General features: G+C 47.1%; 1 protein-coding gene across 1 annotated transcript in view; it reads right to left on the minus strand.

Moving 5' to 3' along the window:
• The window catches only part of LOC117644993, a 32,277-nt gene that overhangs the window by 3,209 nt on the left and 12,868 nt on the right, over positions 1-16,200 (minus strand). The window contains exons 2-4 of the mRNA XM_034384863.1: positions 4,863-5,133; positions 1,655-1,840; positions 866-1,249 (exon numbers count right to left, since the gene is read on the minus strand). Coding sequence (XP_034240754.1) covers positions 866-1,249; positions 1,655-1,840; positions 4,863-5,132 — 840 coding nt within the window. The 5' untranslated portion in view covers position 5,133. The remainder of the gene's footprint in view (positions 1-865; positions 1,250-1,654; positions 1,841-4,862; positions 5,134-16,200) is intronic.

Here is a 16,200-nt window from a genome sequence, read left to right on the forward strand (position 1 = left end):
CAGCAAATTATGTGAACACAAGCGCAATACTAACAGTTATTATATTCTATAATTTTGAACATGGCCTCACACAATTCTGCGCATGCGAAATTTTCCGCATAAATTTGTACGAAAAATCACAAAAATTCTTGCGAAATATCGAAGACCTTGAGACATTACTCGCTACATTACTATGTAGTTTTTAGTGCATTAGCTATGCACGAAACTGGGCATGCGTTTGAAAATCACGAATTTGTGAGCAACGCATGAGCATGAAATTCGTGCATTCTGAAACGCATACACAGTTTCGCGCATAGCTTACGCACAAAAAAAAACTACATACACTACAAACGTAACTGTTCACTAAGTACACACTTACACATGATTGCAAGTACAATGCATGCTTGGCCAAGTCCACACTTACAAATGCATATACTTAGTAGACAGTAACGTTTATAGTGTAATAATTTAGTGTGTAGAGCGAATAGCACGCATACGCAAATCGTGTCAGACCAAATACAATAGCTGCTTAATAATGGAACTTCCTCTGCAAACTTAAGTGTGTACATAGTACACTCTTATTAAAGCATGCTTCCAAGCACACTCTTATTTACAGCATCCTTGCCAGGCACACGCCAAATAAGAGTGTGCCTGGGATGTACACGCTAAATATGAGTGTACCTTGCAAGTACACGCTAAAATACACTCGAGTAGTCCTATCAAAAGCATAGACCAGTTTAAGAGTAACTCTTATTTAGCGCGTACATACAATGTACACTCTTAGCGTGTGCCTAGCAAGTATGCTGTAAATAGGAGTGTGCTTGGAGGTATGCTCTAATGAGAGTGTACTATGTACACACTTCAGCTTGCAGAGTAGAACGTATACCTGAAGATGGCCCCGGTAGTGCCGCAGCAGCCTGATGACCTTGTCCGTGTCGTAGGCGTCCAAGACAGACGTGTCCCACTCCAGCTCGAACTGCCTCACCTTCCTGGTGCAGCGGGTGAGGTTGGCGGCCGGCCAGACGTACGCGACCACCAGGGTGTCGAGGGCGGGAGCGATGCGCAGCACACCGTAGTCCGAGAACTTCTTCACCCACAGGTCCTCCAGGACGTCCACGTCCGGGTACTCTACGTGGCTCCAGGCGGCCGCCGAGCGGGCCACCTCTCGCAGCCGACGGCACACCCAGCCGAGACGCACCAGCTCGCTCGACCCGAGAAACTTGCATATGGCGAGCAGCGTGTCCAACGGAAGGGTCACCAGTGGAGCGTCCTGCAACACCAGGCACGGGCGTCACAGTGTGCACTCTCTAAACCTTACAAACTACTCTAGGCCTCACATAACAAAAAATGCTTGTTACAACAAAGTGGTTTGAGCATATGCAGTCTTACAAAGGAAATACTTAAAAATTTAAAGATTATTTTTTCGTTCAACAAAGTAAAACGTTACAACTTCCCCCGACCAGGGTTATTAACGTTAATTTCCAACGAAATTGCGCACTTTTACCAAAACATTTTATTTTCAAAACAAGTTTTAACCAATTCTTATTTTTTCTAGCACAATTTCATTTGTTATTAACGTTAACAACCCTGGTCCCATAACTGACGCAGTTGACAATCCTCCTCAGATACCTTCACCGTCCTTTACACAGGACCGCACAGGACTATAAAAGCTCACCTGTACAATTGGCAGCGAAGGCTGCTCTTCATCAGCGGCGGGTGCAGCGCCGCCCTTAGGAACGCACGAGCGTCTATGCTCCTTGGCGTGTATCATCCTGTGTAGAATCCCACAGTAGAACTCGTCGTCACACCGGTCGCAGGGCATGGACGCCTTCGAGAAGCAGACGGCGCAACGGTCGGACTCCTGCCGTGGGCACCGGAAAGTAACACAGAAATGAAGAAGGTCAATAAATCTGATTCGTTGGGCGGACGCAAAAGAGGGCGGCCAACGGCGGCCAACCAATGATCTCTCCCTGACGGGTCGCTGGGATGTGATTTGGAGCTCACGTCATCCAAACTAGGTCCATTTCGTGTCTGTTGCATCCACCTAGCGTCCACCCCGCGTCCACGCAAGTCCGCGCCAATCCACATTTTGAGCATTACTCCAGTCGGCATCCCGATCGCGTCCACTGCATCCCGAGCAGCCGGAGACGGATCATCCATTAAGCATCCGACACATCCAGGAGATCTACTGACATCTATTTCACGTCCACCACGTCCACATGAATCCGCAAGGGGTCCACATTACATCCGCAAAATCCACACAAAGGTGACTGGGCTGCAACACCACATCTCCATCAAGTCCAACACATCCAAGAGACACCTAAAGTCCAGATGAAGTCCACAACATCCAAACGTTCATAATCCACATCACATCCAAGCCACTCCAACACATCTAGACTGCATCTGCCACATCCAGACTGCATCTGCCACATCCAGATCGCAACCAAAGTACATCTATATCATCCAGATCGCATCCCAAGTACATCCACCTCATCCGGATCGCATCCCAAGTACATCCACCACACCCAAAGTGCATCCACCACATCCAGATCGTATCCTAAGTGCATCCACAACATCCGGATCGCATCCAAAGTGCATCCACAACATCCAGATCACATCCAAAGTGCATCCACCACATCCAGATCGCATCCAAAGTGCATCCACCGCATCCAAAGTGCATCCACCACATCCAGATCGCATCCAAAGTGCATCCACCACATCCAGATCGCATCCAAAGTGCATCCACCACATCCAGATCGCATCCAAAGTGCATCCACCACATCCAGACCACATCCAAAATGCATCCACCACATCCAGATCGCATCCGTAGTGCGATCTGGTTGCGTTGGATGCGTTCTGGATGCGATCCGAGTGTAGTGGATGCGTTCAGCATGTAATGGAAGTGCATAGGATACGTTCATGGTGTGATAGATGTGCATTGGATGCGTTCAGGATGTGATGGATGTGAATTGGATGCGTTCGGGATGTGTTGGATGTGCATTGGATGCGTTCAGGATGTGATGGATGTGTATTGGATGCGTTCAGGATGTGATGGATGTGCATTGGATGCGTTCAGGATGTGATGGATGTGCATTGGATGCGTTCGGGATGTGCATTGGATGCGTTCAGGATGTGTTGGATGTGCATTGGAAGCGTTCAGGATGTGATGGATGTGCATTGGATGCGTTCAGGATGTGATGGATGTGCATTGGATGCCTTCGGGATGTGATGGATGTGCATTGGATGCGTTCAGGATGTGATGGATGTGCATTGGATGCGTTCAAAGTGTGACGGATGTGCATTGGATAAGTTTAGGACGCACTCCAGATGTCCTGGTCGTTTCGAAAGCCAAGTGGAGATTGTGGATGTTGTCTGGACGGTTGATGCCTGTGGACGAGCTGGACTTAACGAGGATGCTGTGTGGACCATACCTCACGTGAAGTTTAAGAGTCCCCAATGTTCTTGCTCCTCTAACAAGGAAGTGGTGGCCGAGTGACTTAAGTAGTTGGCTAGTATGCGGAAGGGACCAGGTTCAACTCCCGGTAAAGGCTCACCAGTTTCGAGAAGTTCGTCACTCATCCAAGCAACATCAACACGACGAGTCGACAGGCTACAAGAAAGATCCATCCAATCCGCATCCGGAGGTCGTCCAGCTCACCCAGAGCAGAGGAGTCATCCATCATATCCAGAATAGACCTTAATCACATCCAAATAACACCTTGGAAGTGAAATGGATACGATCTGGATACGATGGATATGTTTTGGATGCGTTTGGGATGTGCTGGATGTGGTTTGGATGCATTTTGGATGTGGCGGATGCATTCTGGATGTGAAGGATGTGTGTTGGATGCGCAGTGGATGCCGGGGATGCGATCTGGATCCGTTGGACACATTTTGGATGCGCAAGGAGAGCGTTGGATGCACTTTGGACTAAATGTGGATAGGTTGGATGAGAAATGGATACGTAGCAGTTGTGGATGGTCTGGATGTGCTCTGGACGTGTTTAAGACGTTGTTTGGACATCATTGTGAACTTTGTGGATGGTATCTGGATCGATTGTGGATCGATCGAGCTCGTCCTATTCGCATCCAATATGAAACAAATCGGATGCGATCTGGACGTCCAATCCACGTCCCCGCGACCCGTCAGGGCTGTTCATTATTCATAGAACGTCATTTTAAATTCTAGCCTCTTATTTTCACTTCACTTCTATTGAAACATTAATGTGATAAGGAGACGCCCATTAATTTTGTTACGTGGGGTGAAAGGGGGGGGGGACTGAAAAACCAAACGTGGTCTAGACCGCACCACTGGTGTGGTCAAATGGGTGCCATTTTGACCACATCAGTTCGTGTGGTCTAGACCACGTTTGGCCATGTTTGGTGTGGTCTAGACCACGTTTCGTGTGGCTTTTCCATGCAATGACCACACCAAACGCACCAAACGTGTCTAAACCACACCAACTGATGCGGTCAAAACGGCACCCATTTGACCACACCAGTTGGTGCGGTCTAGACTACGTTTGGTTTTTAAGTTGAGGGACGGAGGGAGAGAGAGAAATCTGCGTAACACTGCGATACATAGTGTGGCCAGCGTAACGTTACACCAAACATAAAATATGTGAAAACACATTTCAGAGAGTTGTGAAAGCAAAAATCGCGTTCAGATAACAAATTTGGCATAACGTTACGCCGTGAGAGGGGATGGAGGGGTCGTCTAGGCCTGGGTAACGCCGCTTCACGGACTAGGAGGTCAAAATGTGTACGAAACTGCGTAACATTATCATTGGACGGCTCCTCAGGAGAGGTTGATTACAACGCAACGACTGCGAAAGCATCCAAAGTCCAAAACCCCCACGAAAGATGGAAAATGCGATATCTCACCTCTCCGAGTGCATCGTCCGACTCCGTCTCCTCCACGTAGGCAGTAGTCACGTCCTCGGAGTCTGAAGAAGAGGACGTGTACGGAGATTCTTCCACGGAGTAGTCGCCGGGGATGTAGAAGAGCTCGCCAGACGAGCTGTAACTTTCCCAATCTTCATCGTCGTCCCAATCTTCCTCATCTGAGAGGTCGTCGTCGTCGTCCTCCATATCTTCTTCGTCTTCTTCTTCTTCCACAAAGCCGTCGGGACCATGTTCATTGGGGGCAGCCATCCTGAAAATCGACCCAAACAGGGAATTACGACCAAAAAATCTTAGAGAGCATGAGGAAAGCAGTTCTAAACGGGCATCCCTGACCATTTTAACTCAATAAATCTATAGCGTTAAATGGACTAAAATTTCAAATAGGGAATCTTATAACAACTATTTGTGCTGCTCATAGCATGATACACTCGCTCTCTCGTTGCCACGGCAACGCGTAACGCTTGGGTAGTCGATAAGTGCTTTAAGTTATTTTGAGAAACGTTATTAAATTTTCGAGTAAGATAAGAGCCTGGTTCGTACTGAATCGAGGGTTTGACGCGCTCTGAGAAATAATGCCTGATATAGTCTTTCAAATTCATGTGAACTATTTTACTAATAGATGGAGAGCAGTAGAGATTACATTTTGACAACTATCAAAGAGGAACGTACGTAACACTCTCATTCCAGCAGCGTGACGTCACGTTCGTTTAAATGCTATGGCATATTCATTTCAATGAGAATCTGCTCCACACGTGTCTGAGTGGGCCTACGTTATCTTGGATTCACACTGAAACGAACGAGGCATTCAAACGAACGTGAATCGAGTCGCATTTCAACGAACGTGACGTAACGTTCCTGGTATCAGAACGAACAATATCCTTTTACACGAAATCAAGGAACTTATGTTTTACTCTAGGTCCGAGGATTTTCTTAACACTGTAATAGATCCTTTCACTCACCACCGAGTGCACGGCAAAACCAACGTCCGGGTTTCCCAGGCGCACCCTGGAAAATGCCCTGTTTTTCCTAAGGTGTGCCTGGGAAACACGAACGTTGGTTTTGCCATGTGAAGAACAAAAGTGATCAAAAGCCCAGGAAACACTTGGAACGTACCTACTGGTTCCTGGCTCTTTTATTACTTTTGTTCTTCACTCGGTGGTGACTGAAAGGATCTATTCGGTTCGCTAAGAGGCCGTCCACAGTTAACATTACGCACTTGTGAACTATTTTGGTCCTCCTTGACGTCCCCAGCCCCCTTTTTTCCATGTGATGTGGAGTTACGCAGGTCCGGACCAAACTCGCTCGTAAAGGTCAGCGTTAAGCTTCATTTCTTATTTGAACGCGATAGGTAGTAAACTTACTGCCTATTATTTAAAACTGTGCTCTCACTTGGATGTGTTTGGCGAATCGTTACGTTGGCTTTGACAGCCGACCCCCAAGCACCGTAGCGTTACGCAGGCCGGATTCACTCCTAAGCGCGTAATGTTTTTGGTGGACGTCCCTTAAACTCCTCGGATTTAATGTGCGCTACTCTAAATGTCGTACGGTGAAAGGCTGCACCAACATATTATGGCGGAGAATTTCTCCATGATTCAAAAGAAACACGACGAAATATCTTAAGAGTACAGTGGATTTTCAAAGGTAAGTTACTAAGTCAGCTGCACCACCACATTACTGAAAATTTTCATCATAATATGGAGAATTTTCACCGTACGACTTTTAGAATCCACTGACACTACACTACCATAGAGACTCATTGACTCACGCTCGCAACTGCAGTGATGCGCAGCTTCCCGCTTGTCGTTCGAAACAGAACTGCTCAGATTCGCAGTCATGAACGTTGCGCCTTACATTGTGCGCATCGCCATCTAGCTTGATGGATCACAACTACACACATCTGCCAAAGGTCGTGCGTTTGTTCAGTATTCAATGAAAGCGACTTGCCTGTTCGCTTCGTTTGTAATATTGGAAAGATTAATTAATTAATTAGTTAATTAATTAATGGTTGGCTGTCCACAAAATGTCTGCACGATACTCTCGCTCTCTCTCATCGAAGCTACAAAGCGACGTGTGTTTAAATCAATATTTATTATTAATAATATTGTAAATCTGCTCAGAAAAGTTAACAATTCTAAATCTCCCACTTTTGTTTTGAATCTAACGTGAACTATTTTGGCGGGCCATCTCGGGCCCGCACTGTGCGAAAAAACCACAGTGAATCCCGTTAATTTTTTTGCCGGGATTTACTGTAGTTCAGAACACAGGATTTACTGTGCCTGGCTACAGTATTTACTGTACCTTGTACAGGATATTCCGTACTCCACTCCTGTGGTACAGTAAATCCCGTACAGAGTTCAGTGGATCCTGTAAAAAACACTCTCATTCCAGGAACGTGACATCACGTTTAAACGAACGTGACAAAATGTCACGTTCGTTTGAGCATTGTGTCACATTCGTTTGGGTGTGAATTGGCCAAAAATCAGCTTGTTCACATTTAAACGAACGTGGCACAATGCTCAAACGAACGTGACATTTTGTCACGTTCGTTTCAACGTGATGTCACGTTCCTGGAATGAGAGTGAAGGTACAGGAAATCCTGTACTCTGAACTACAGTGACAGCTGTACTAATCACTACAGGATTTACTGTGATTTTTTCCCACAGTGCGTTTTTGATTTTCTTAACGGTGATAGTTAAGAGGTTCCAGAAAGTATTTATATGAGTGGGACAAAATTCAGTCCGCACGACTGAATGTGAGAAAGCGAGAAGCAAACTCAATTTGAGTAAGAACTGAGCGAGGCTAAGGCTGTAGTTTCGGAAGAGTCAAGCCAGCCTTAAAGCCCGCATACCTAGAGATAATCAATTTCAAAAAGGGAAAGAAACACACCGAAGTGACTACAAATTACTGAAAGCAGCTTGCATTTCCCTCAAAAAATAGCAAGATATGAATCTCAGGTCAGCCATTGAAACGCGTAACGAAAGTTATCTTCAAATAAGTATTGTTGGGAATGGTTAAAAAATAATTGAAAAGACTACAGGAAAATTGGATTGGTTTTAATGATTTAAACATACAACATGTCAGGTGCAGTCGAACGTAATACGACTAGTAGTCCGCAATTATGTCGTCGAAAGAATCCAGGGAATCGTCAGAATTGGGCCAATCGTGACGGCGACAGCCCCCAATCCACTCCTCGTCCGCGCAGTCTGCGCAGTCTGGCCCACCCAGCTGCATCTCCACCGCCACATGCGGGATTTTCGGAGCGTACTCTCTGAGCAAGGCGTTGCACCTCTCCCGCATTGCTGTGGAGTGGTTGGCGTGCTCCCCACGGCACAAGGAGATGGTGGCTGTGCGCAGGGCACTAGTGTCCAACTCCAAGAGGAACTGAAACGCCTTGCGCACTACAGGGACCGCGGCCTGCCCGCGGATCCTCGAGCGGCCGTCGCAGTCGTCGTACACGTTGAGCGCGACGTGCTCGAGGCCGCGAAGCTGCATGCACGCCTGCCGGTCATCGAAAGCGTCGTCCGGAGGCAGCTCCACGTCGAGGACGCGAAGCGCCGCCGTGCCACGAACAAGATCGCTGATAATGTTCTCAGGAGGAAGACAGTTGGCTCCAAAAGTCTCGTAGCGCATGCCTGAGAAACGAATTATCAGCTCACGCAGTTCCGGCAGGCGAGCGCCGGCAAGTTCGTCCTCGTAGTCCACGGCCCTATTTAGCCTCAGCTCGAGCTTCTTCAAGTGGCGCAGCTTGAGGACGACAGGCCACCAGGGGCAGGGGTCTTCAGGGAACACGAACAGCCGCAACTCCTGCAGTTCCCGCTGCCGTTTCAAGAAGCGTGCTATTTCCCGCAGTAGCTTTTTGGAGGGTATTAAGTCGTGACCCGTCTCCAGCAATGTGAAGGCGTTTATCAAAACTTGGCTGCGACGCAAGCTAGACTTCACCTTGAGTTCCAAGGTCTCATCGTCATCCAGGTCGAATGAAGACTCTGACCTTGACCTGATCGTGAGAGACTTGGCTGCGGGTGCGTGCAGCAGGATCCGGGTCTCTCTCTCCAGATCGTCCCCGAGCGTGAGGTCCACCCCGGCCCATGCGGAGCGGTCCCGGGCCGCGCGACACCATCGCTTGCACACCAGCGGCAGCACGTCGAGCAGCGTGGCGCCGTCGCTCAACTGCCTGAAGATCATCATCAGGATCTCGTCTGGAAGGATGTCCCCCTTGCAGGAGGAGTTGGAACCTGGCCCAGGCTGGGAGATATTCGTGTCACCGTCACCACTGGAACCTTGCTCAGCCTGGAGGATGTCCATACTGCTGTCACCACTGCAGGTCCTTATCTGAAACAGTTAACGGACAGAAGTCTTATTAGTCTGCTTCACAGCGGGCTTCTTTTATTTTTTTGCATCTGAGGCTGCAGGCTGGTCGCGTAAGGTCTGTCTTTCTGTCTACACTTATTGGTGTTATGTCAACGGTGCCCTTCAGATAAAGATTGATTGCAAAACTGAAATGTAGCGTCAAAAGTTTAGGTGGTGGCTGCGTAAATGTCTCTTTTGGTAACAGCAGTCACTGTATTCATCACTTCGCACTAACAAGAGACTTTGTCAAGGCAAGGAAGTTTTTCCCATACACCGTGGGGCATCTCCTAATGGGTCTCTCGAAACCATGAGAAACTGATCCAAAAATTATAATGAAACCGTTCCGATGGAAAGAAACGGCCCGTGGTATTCCGTGGCATCGCATTACTCATGAGATGTTCAATGATTTGTTTGGGACTGATCCCGTCCCCGTCATTGCTGGAAAGACACCCCTTTTTTACGACAGGGGAATTTCTCAAAGTTTGATCATTCAGAAAGGATTCAAGACTGAACGCACGGTAAAATTTTGGTTGTCACTTGATGAAAATTTTACGGCTTATTTTCCTTACAGGAAAATTTAATGGCGAAGATGTCACGCCCACGCAATAAAAAGAGGAGTTTTGATTAAAATTTCATTACTTCGTGATGATATTTTCTTCGTTTGCAAGTGCTGAAAATGTCATCCACAACTTTTTCATAAAGTGACAACAAATGTTTACGGTGAAAACGGCATTTATCTTACCTTGAGTAAATCACCTGCATTTGAGAAAGGGCGTGAAACGATCGTTTTACAAGTGATATTGTCTAGTGAAGTCACACATTCGAAGAGACCCGAAAAGATGCTGGGGACCAATCACTCGCTCAGTGTGCCTCCTTTGTTTTCTCGTTAGTTTGACTGACTTAAGTGAATCAGCCACCTCAGTTTAAGTCTTTGAATGTTGCTGGATTAAGGCTGCCTATTTTCAGAGGGTTCGATGCACCTTTGAGGCTTGTTTACCCAACAAACTTGCAATCCGAGTATGATAGTTAATTTCAGAAAAAGACGTCAAAGAGACAAAGCAAATTTGCGAAGACAAGTTAAATATTTCAACCAACATCAAAGTCTTTATCTTGAACATTCTCCGAAAATTGTGACGCTTTAAAGATGTAAGTTATTTTTAAATAAGTTTTTATTTGTTTATTTTTGTTTTATTATTTTCCAGCTACTCATGGAGTCAGACTCCTCTGTACGGCAGAACATTGATCTTGAAGCAAAGTAATATTTATACAAAATATACAAGCAAATACACAAACAAATATACATACATATAAGCAGCTAATGACAAAGTTTACAGTTCTACTTAAGGTTATAATTTTTTACAAGTTTGGTAAAGCTATTCAGGTTCAGAGTTAATCTTATATTTTCGGGTAGGAATTGAAATTGTTGTTGGCTTTGTACACGACACGGTTCAAACCATATTTAGTAGATTGTTGTTGCAGCTGAATAATATTACTTAATATTACCTTTTGTATTGTAATTTTCAGTACCGACGATCTGGTGAAGTACAATATTGTTGAATCAAGTTATTTATTATTTTGAAGGTAAGGGTTTCTTTTGAAATTTCTATGAAATCCTTGAGGGGTGGTATGAAGGTTATCTTGTGCAGTTCATCCGTTGAGAATCTAGACCGTTTGGAGCTTCTAAAGGCCTTCTTTGTTTAATTTTTCTAAGCTTTAGCGATGATTTGTTGCATGCAGACAAAATTTGAATAAAATACACAAGCTGTGTGTGAATTACAACATAATAGTTGTTTCCTCAATTTCAATGGAATTTGCCTACTAAATAATAACTGTCAAAGACTAGTTGCAAGTTTGGCTCTGATAATATTATGGCTCTCTTTTCATTGAAGTATACTAATAACCTAAGGGAGCTTAAGGCATACACGTCATAAGACAATCAAAGTGTCGTGCTCCTAAACACTACACTGTTGTGGCCTTTTTATGCGTAATTATGCATGCACAGATACGTACATGAGGTGTGTATAATATTATGCATTGCTGTGTATATTTTATGCAGGAACATACATAATTATACATTATAAAAGTGCACAAGTCTTCCGTGTGTTCTGGTGCGGAAACACATCGTATGGCTCATAATCCATCAGTATAACCTCTGGCACCCACTCTTCGGGACACACGGGCCAATTCTTTCTATTACAATAGTTGGTCCCCGCGTCCAGGCAGTCTTCGCAGTCAGGCCCCCCAAGCGGTATATCCACCTCCACATGTGGGATTTGCGGAGCGTACTCGTCTAGCAAAGCCTTGCACCGAGCACGCATTGCGTCGGAGTGTTTGGCGTGCTTGCCGCGGCACAAGGTGATGGTAGCTGTGCGCATGGCACTGGTGTCAAACTTCAAGAGGAACTCAAACGCCTCGCGCACAACAGGGACCGCGCGCTCTCCGACGACAATCGAGATGCCTCGATCATCCTTGTACACGTTGAGCGTAAGGTGCTCCAGGCCCCGCAGCTGCAGACACGCCTCGTCATCGGGGTAGGACGGCACATCGATGTTGAGCACGCGTAGAGCCGTCGCGCCGCGAACTAGGTCCCCGATGAGGTTTGGGGGAGGCCCCTTGCGAAATTGATGTTCATGGTCCTCAGTGTAGATAGCCAGTTCGCGAAGCTCCGGCATAGCGCCAGCAAGATCGCCGCGGTACGCCACAACCTCTTCTGTTGTGATCCGAAGCTTCTGTATGCGGTGCAACTTCGACATGTGGCGATAGAGTATAGATTCACCAGTAAATATGGACAGTCGCAGCTGCTGGAGTTCCCGCTGCCGTCCCAGGAAGACTCCAATTGGATCTTCGGTGAAGTATTCGTAGCTTAAAGAACGCCCCGTCGGCATAGCAGTGATAGAGCGGATCTGGGCGCGGCTTCGACTGTAGCATGACCGCACCGTATCGTCATGTTGTCGGAATAATACTTTCGTATAGATCAAAAGGGACTTTGCAGCGGGTGCGTGCAGCAGGATCCGGGTCTCTCTGTCGAGATCGTCCCCGAGCGTGAGCTCCGCTCCCGCCCAGGAAGACGGGTCCCGGGCCACGCGGTACCACCGCTTGCACACCAGTGGCAGCACGTCGAGGAGCGTGGTGCCATCGCTCAACTTTCCGAAGATCATCGTCAGGATTTCGTCTGGGAGGAGTTCCACGCTGCTCTCGCCACTGACATCTTGCTTAGCCGGGAGGAGTTCCAAGCTGCCGTCGCCACTGACATCTTGCTTAGCCGGGAGGATGTCCGTGCTGCCGTTGCCACTTGCATCTTGCTTAGCCGGGAGGATGTCTGTCCTGCCGTGGCCACTGGAACCTTGCTTGGCGTGGAGGGTGTCTGTGCTGCCGTCGCCACTGGGGCCTTGCTCGGCGTGGAGGACGTCCATGCCGGTGTCACTACTGCAGGTTGCTTTTCACGGAACTGAAACAGACAACGGAAAAAAGCCTTATAAGCCCGCTTAATGGCGGGCTTCGGATATTATCTTCTGAGGCTAGGCAGACTGGTCGCGTCAGGTCGGATTGTTCTGCCGACTCGAACGGCTAAAAGCTGGCTCTAGATATTGTTGGGCCCTACCCGAATCATCTTATCTTACCGCTTACTGAAAAAAGATCTTATCCCGTCCGAACACTGATATTTCTAATGTGATAAGTTCTATACAAGAGACCCTTTTCGTCGTCGCTGAGTGAAAAACAAAAGTAATCAACATGTCTGGAACCAGCAGCGCGCCACCTTGCGGCCGTTATTGTAAACAGTCCAAAGCTCAACCCTGATTTGTCACAAGCCAAGCCTAGGCAACCTAGTTCTGGACGAAGTTCACAGCAGCGGCGGCTATGTGGCGCGCAGCTACACTGGTAAAACTAAAGCGTAGTATTACCCACTGTTTTCAAGCGTAGTCAGTTTACGCTTGAAATCAAGCGTAACAGGCTCATCCGCCAAGATTTTCCCTATCTAAATGCATGGGGGAATTTCTAGCCTATGCTTGATTTCAAGCGCACACTGGTAAAACAAAGGCATAAAAATTACGCCCTTTAGGGCATAAAAACTCTTTTACGCCCTTGCAAGGGCATAAATCGTTTATGCCCTTGGGAAGGGCGTAAATGGAATAGGAATTTCAATCAAAATTTTAATGCCCTTCCCAAAGGCAAAGGCCCTTGAAGGGCATAATTTTAATGCCTTTGTTTCACCAGTGTAACGTCTTCAAGCGTAACATTATGCTTGACTCAAGCATAGAGTTACGCTTTAGTTTTACCAGTGTAGTTCCTGCTTTTTGAATACTTTTGTTATCCACTAGAAGATAATTGAACGGGTCTTTTAGCTGCGATAAAAAGGCTAGTCAAATTCCTTCAGATTATAGCATTCATAGCAGCAATTAAAAATCGCATTAAAAATGCAATAAGTTTTCTAGGTTTTGGCCGGTCTGGGACCAAATTATCACAGTTTTGGTGTGATAAAGTGATAACTACGCTAGAAAAGTGATAAATACGCTAATGCAAAACAATATTTATCGCACTAATAATGCAATAACTTTTTTATGTCGCTAATAATGCAAGAAAAATGTTATTGATTTTGAAATGAGTTCATTATTACACTTAGAAATTCATTGAAAAGATGAATACAACAGAGGAATTTGGGAATGTTTGGTCATCCGGAACGGACCAGAGCGAAGGAACAAAAATTTTCTTACCTTGAGAAACTTTTATTTGAAAAGGGCGTCTTTTCCAGAAAAAAACAAAGCCTCATATGGGGGGGGGCAAACAACTGTGCACTTGTGTGCCCGTGGTTGTGTGACTTAATCTAGTGATCAAGCTTAGAGTTTTGTGACAGGTTAGGGCAGTGGTTGTCGGCAAGTTGGTGCGCCTTCAAGCAAAAAGACTACTCAATTTACGAGAGGTTGCACATGTCGACCACCAGCAAAGTCACCAAGTCTGTACCTTACCTCAAAATTTGTGACACTTTCAAGTAAAATTTAACGACAAGTGATAATGTTACTGAGGAAAGGCAAAAACAAAAACACAAAAAGACAATGGTAAAATATTTTGGTTTTATTGAAATACATCAACACCTCTTAATGCTGGTTCAGGAACACTTGTAGTAACATGATTCAAAAGTCGTTTCAGTCCTTAGAAGTCGGAGTCATCCCCATTGTCGGAACTGGAATTCCAGTCGTCAGAGTTGGTTCTGATAACAATGCGAGGACACCCCCTCGCCCCCGCCCAGGCGGCGGAGGGGTCCCGCCCGGGCCACGCGACACCACTGCTTGCACACCAGCACCTTGAGCAGCGTGGCGCCGTCACCTAAAGATTATCATAATAAGAGGATGTCCCCGCTGATGGCGCCTCGCTTAGCCTGCTGCTCCGCTCTTTGCTTAGACTGGAGCATGTCCTTCCTTACACTGTGGCAAAAAGGTACGGAAAATTCTGTTAATTTTTTTGCCAGGATTCTCCGTAGCCCTCTTATCAATATTCTCCGTAGGCTCTTACAGTATTCTCCGTAGGGCCGCACAGTATTCTCTGTAAGTCCGCACAGTCTTCTCCGTAGGACCTGGAAGACTGTATAGTCCTACGGAGATCACTGTAAGGTCCTACGGAGAATACTGTGCGGTCCCACGGAAAATACTGTAAGAGCCTACGGAGAATATTGATAAGGGGGCTACGGAGAATTACCACAAGCTGTTTACAGAATTTTCCGTAGCTTTTTGCCACAGTGTAGTGCTTCGCTTAGCCTGTTGGATGTCCTTACTGCCTTCCTTAGCCGAAGAGGCGGCGTTTCCTGCGGCACTCCATGGCAGGTCCTTGGACGAAACTGAAACAGGATACGAAAAGAAGTTGTGCTGGCCTTAACAGCGTAAATACTAAACGGTTTTAACTGATAAATTGAGAACTGTTCTTACACCCTAAACAAATGGCCCAACCTATCCTAACTAGACTAAACTGGGGGTCGCGACCCTTGAACAAACAATTATATTTTAACGAGGAAATACCTCTACACTGTTAGAACCAGGAAGTATTTTCATTACGCATGTCCGCCGCAGGTAAAAGGTCTGAATAGACCATCGTGTTTTTCTTCGTTAAAGCAATAGCTCCTTGTTCACTGTAAATTAGACTGGGCGCGGCTCACTCCCACGCCGCACGGACCGTGAATGCGGCCGCTCAGCACGAGGCGCGGCCGGCTGCCCGTGCGGTAAAGGCTAATGGACATCGCACAGATTCGGATCGACGCCCCGGCCTGTCTGCCCAAGGACGCCTCACGTAAGAACCCTCCAGGCCGGGAGGCCGATTCCGAGAGTCGTTTTCGCCGCTCAGTCCCTCTCGCACTCACGTACCTCATAGGCACGAGAGACAGAGCGACGAAAGCGACTCTCGGAATCAGTCTCAAGACAAAACAAAGCCCGCGGCCACGCTAATGCACCGTGCAGCACGGCTCCTCTTTCTCGGTCCACTTTGGATCCGCATCCGCATGAAAGCGATACAGTGTCCGAGCGCCTCTCGGAGACACGACACACTGCAGGGTGCTAGACTCTACACGGTGGTACAGTCAAATCCAAAAGGAAGGCGCAGACAGCTCCGTAGGGCATTATAGTCGACCCAGCCAAACGTCTCGCTTCTTGTGACCGTTGCAAATACCCCCTCCAAAGGGCCGGGGGGACCGCGGGGGCTGGTGCGGGAGCACTTTCGCGGTGGAGGGGGCAGTTAGAACGGTCGCAAGAAGTGAGACCTTTGGCTGGGTCGACTATAATAAGGTCCAGGACTTTGGGCAGTGGTAAGGGACCTCGCTGAGGATACACTGCCAATCTAAGTGTGAGACAGTCTCACACTTGGATTGGCAGTGTAGTCTTAGAGTCTAGACAGCGGTGGTTCTAACCTCTAAACGGTAGAGAGGCCTGGCCAATTATGGTGTTAGGTGGAGTAGACGGCTGGATGCGCACGACCAAACGACGCGGGG

The sequence above is a fragment of the Thrips palmi genome, unplaced genomic scaffold, assembly GCF_012932325.1.
Source record: "Thrips palmi isolate BJ-2018 unplaced genomic scaffold, TpBJ-2018v1 HiC_scaffold_1, whole genome shotgun sequence".
NCBI lineage: Eukaryota > Metazoa > Arthropoda > Insecta > Thysanoptera > Thripidae > Thrips > Thrips palmi.